Here is a 1606-nt window from a genome sequence, read left to right on the forward strand (position 1 = left end):
TGTTGTTTCTGGTGGTGTTGTTGTTTCTGGTGGTGTTGTTGTTATCACTGTTGTCGTTTTCTGCGACGTTGCCATTTAGCTCTGAAATTGACTAATGTTATTCCAGAGTAATCGCCAGTGCTCATGGTTTTTTTAAATTAATACCACCCGCCGTTTTGTTTAATATCTATTGACATAAATCCCACACAGCATTTAGAAAAATTAAATAATAAAAGAGATCGTCTTTCATCCCAGCAGACCCCGCTTCGAAATTCAAGGGAAGCCACTGGAATATGTACAGTGCCTAGTTGTAGAGGCAGTTGTGTTCCCTGAATCTGGCTACGTATGTGTGTGTCTGTATGTGTGTGTGTGTGTGTGTGTGTGTGTGTGTGTGTGTGTGTGTGTGTGTGTGTGTCTGTGAGTGTGCCAGTGAGGGTGTGTGTGGGGAAGGGGCTTATGTGAGTTTATATAATACATATATGCGCCTTGCGAGTAGTTGCGTACGCCTCTGATGCCATTGTTTGTTTAAAACTGAGCTTGTCTGTTGTTTCCCAAAGATGAAGAAGTACAGTACACGAACGACATACTGGCTATGCTGTCGCCTGAAGGGGAGAGAATTGATCTAGGAAAGGTGAGTAAAAGCTTTGCCTTTAGAATCTTGCCACGACATCTCTACCCAAATTAAAAGTCAATTCGTAATAACGTTTTTCCGAAAGATGTCTCACGGATAGTACTTAAGTCTGTTTTACACATTAAACGTCATTTTTAGATATTTACATTTATTCTAAAAACCTATTGACTGACAGTGACCTATATCTAGTTACACTTATCGAAGTTGGAATTTTTTAAAAGCAGTTATAATATGACCTAATAGCCAAGAACTACAACGCTTTTTAATTGCCATTTGTTTATTTACGTATCCGTGTTTTCATTGGCTGAGTAGTTGGCGAGTGCTCTGATGTGGTTTGCTACTTGTTTGCTTTCAAACACCTATCTTGACTATCTCCCTTTTTTCTTTTCTTTTTTTTTTTTTTTTCTTTTTTTTTGCATGTTACTCTCTCGTAACACCTCTAATCTTCGGCGCTCATATGACCTTAGTGTGTAGCAAGTGCCTTAATGTATTCCTCAACCCCAGGGTCTCAAAGCCCGCAGGAACGAGGGGGACTTTGGTACTTCTATGACCTAATTGTGTTACAATGAGTTTTAATACTCTTTTAATACTAAACTAAACTTTTCTTAATGCCGTCTTCGCATGTGTAACTGCAGGGCTTCAAAGCCCGTGGGAACGTGGAGGATGGTTGGTACTTATATGATCTAATTTTGTTACAGTGCGTTTTAATACTCTTACTAAAACTACAATGAGCTGTCCTTAATGTCGTCTCCACATGTGTAACTCCAGGGCCTCAAAGCCCGCGGGAACGTGGAGGACTGGCTGGGCAAGGTGGAGGAGGCCATGTTTGGCAGTCTGCGGAGACTGTGCAAGAAGGCCATCAAAGACTTTCAGGACATGAAACTTGTTCAGTGGATTCTGGCAAACGCGTCACAGGTGAAACTTACAAAGTTTAGAGATTAAGTGTTTTTGCTTGGGGGGGGGGGGAGATGTTTTGTTTCGTTTTGGTTTGGTTTG

At 41.0% G+C, this 1606-nt stretch overlaps 1 protein-coding gene across 1 annotated transcript in view; it reads left to right on the forward strand.

Annotated features, from left to right (window-relative positions):
• LOC101855959 (dynein heavy chain 6, axonemal) overlaps positions 1–1606 on the forward strand; it is a gene marked incomplete in the record, with an annotated part of 98470 nt that overhangs the window by 39573 nt on the left and 57291 nt on the right. Inside the window, 1 exon segment of the mRNA XM_035970687.1 lies at positions 1379–1525. Coding sequence (XP_035826580.1) covers positions 1379–1525 — 147 coding nt within the window.

The sequence above is a fragment of the Aplysia californica genome, unplaced genomic scaffold (assembly GCF_000002075.1).
Source record: "Aplysia californica isolate F4 #8 unplaced genomic scaffold, AplCal3.0 scaffold00307, whole genome shotgun sequence".
In the NCBI taxonomy this organism is placed as follows: domain Eukaryota; kingdom Metazoa; phylum Mollusca; class Gastropoda; order Aplysiida; family Aplysiidae; genus Aplysia; species Aplysia californica.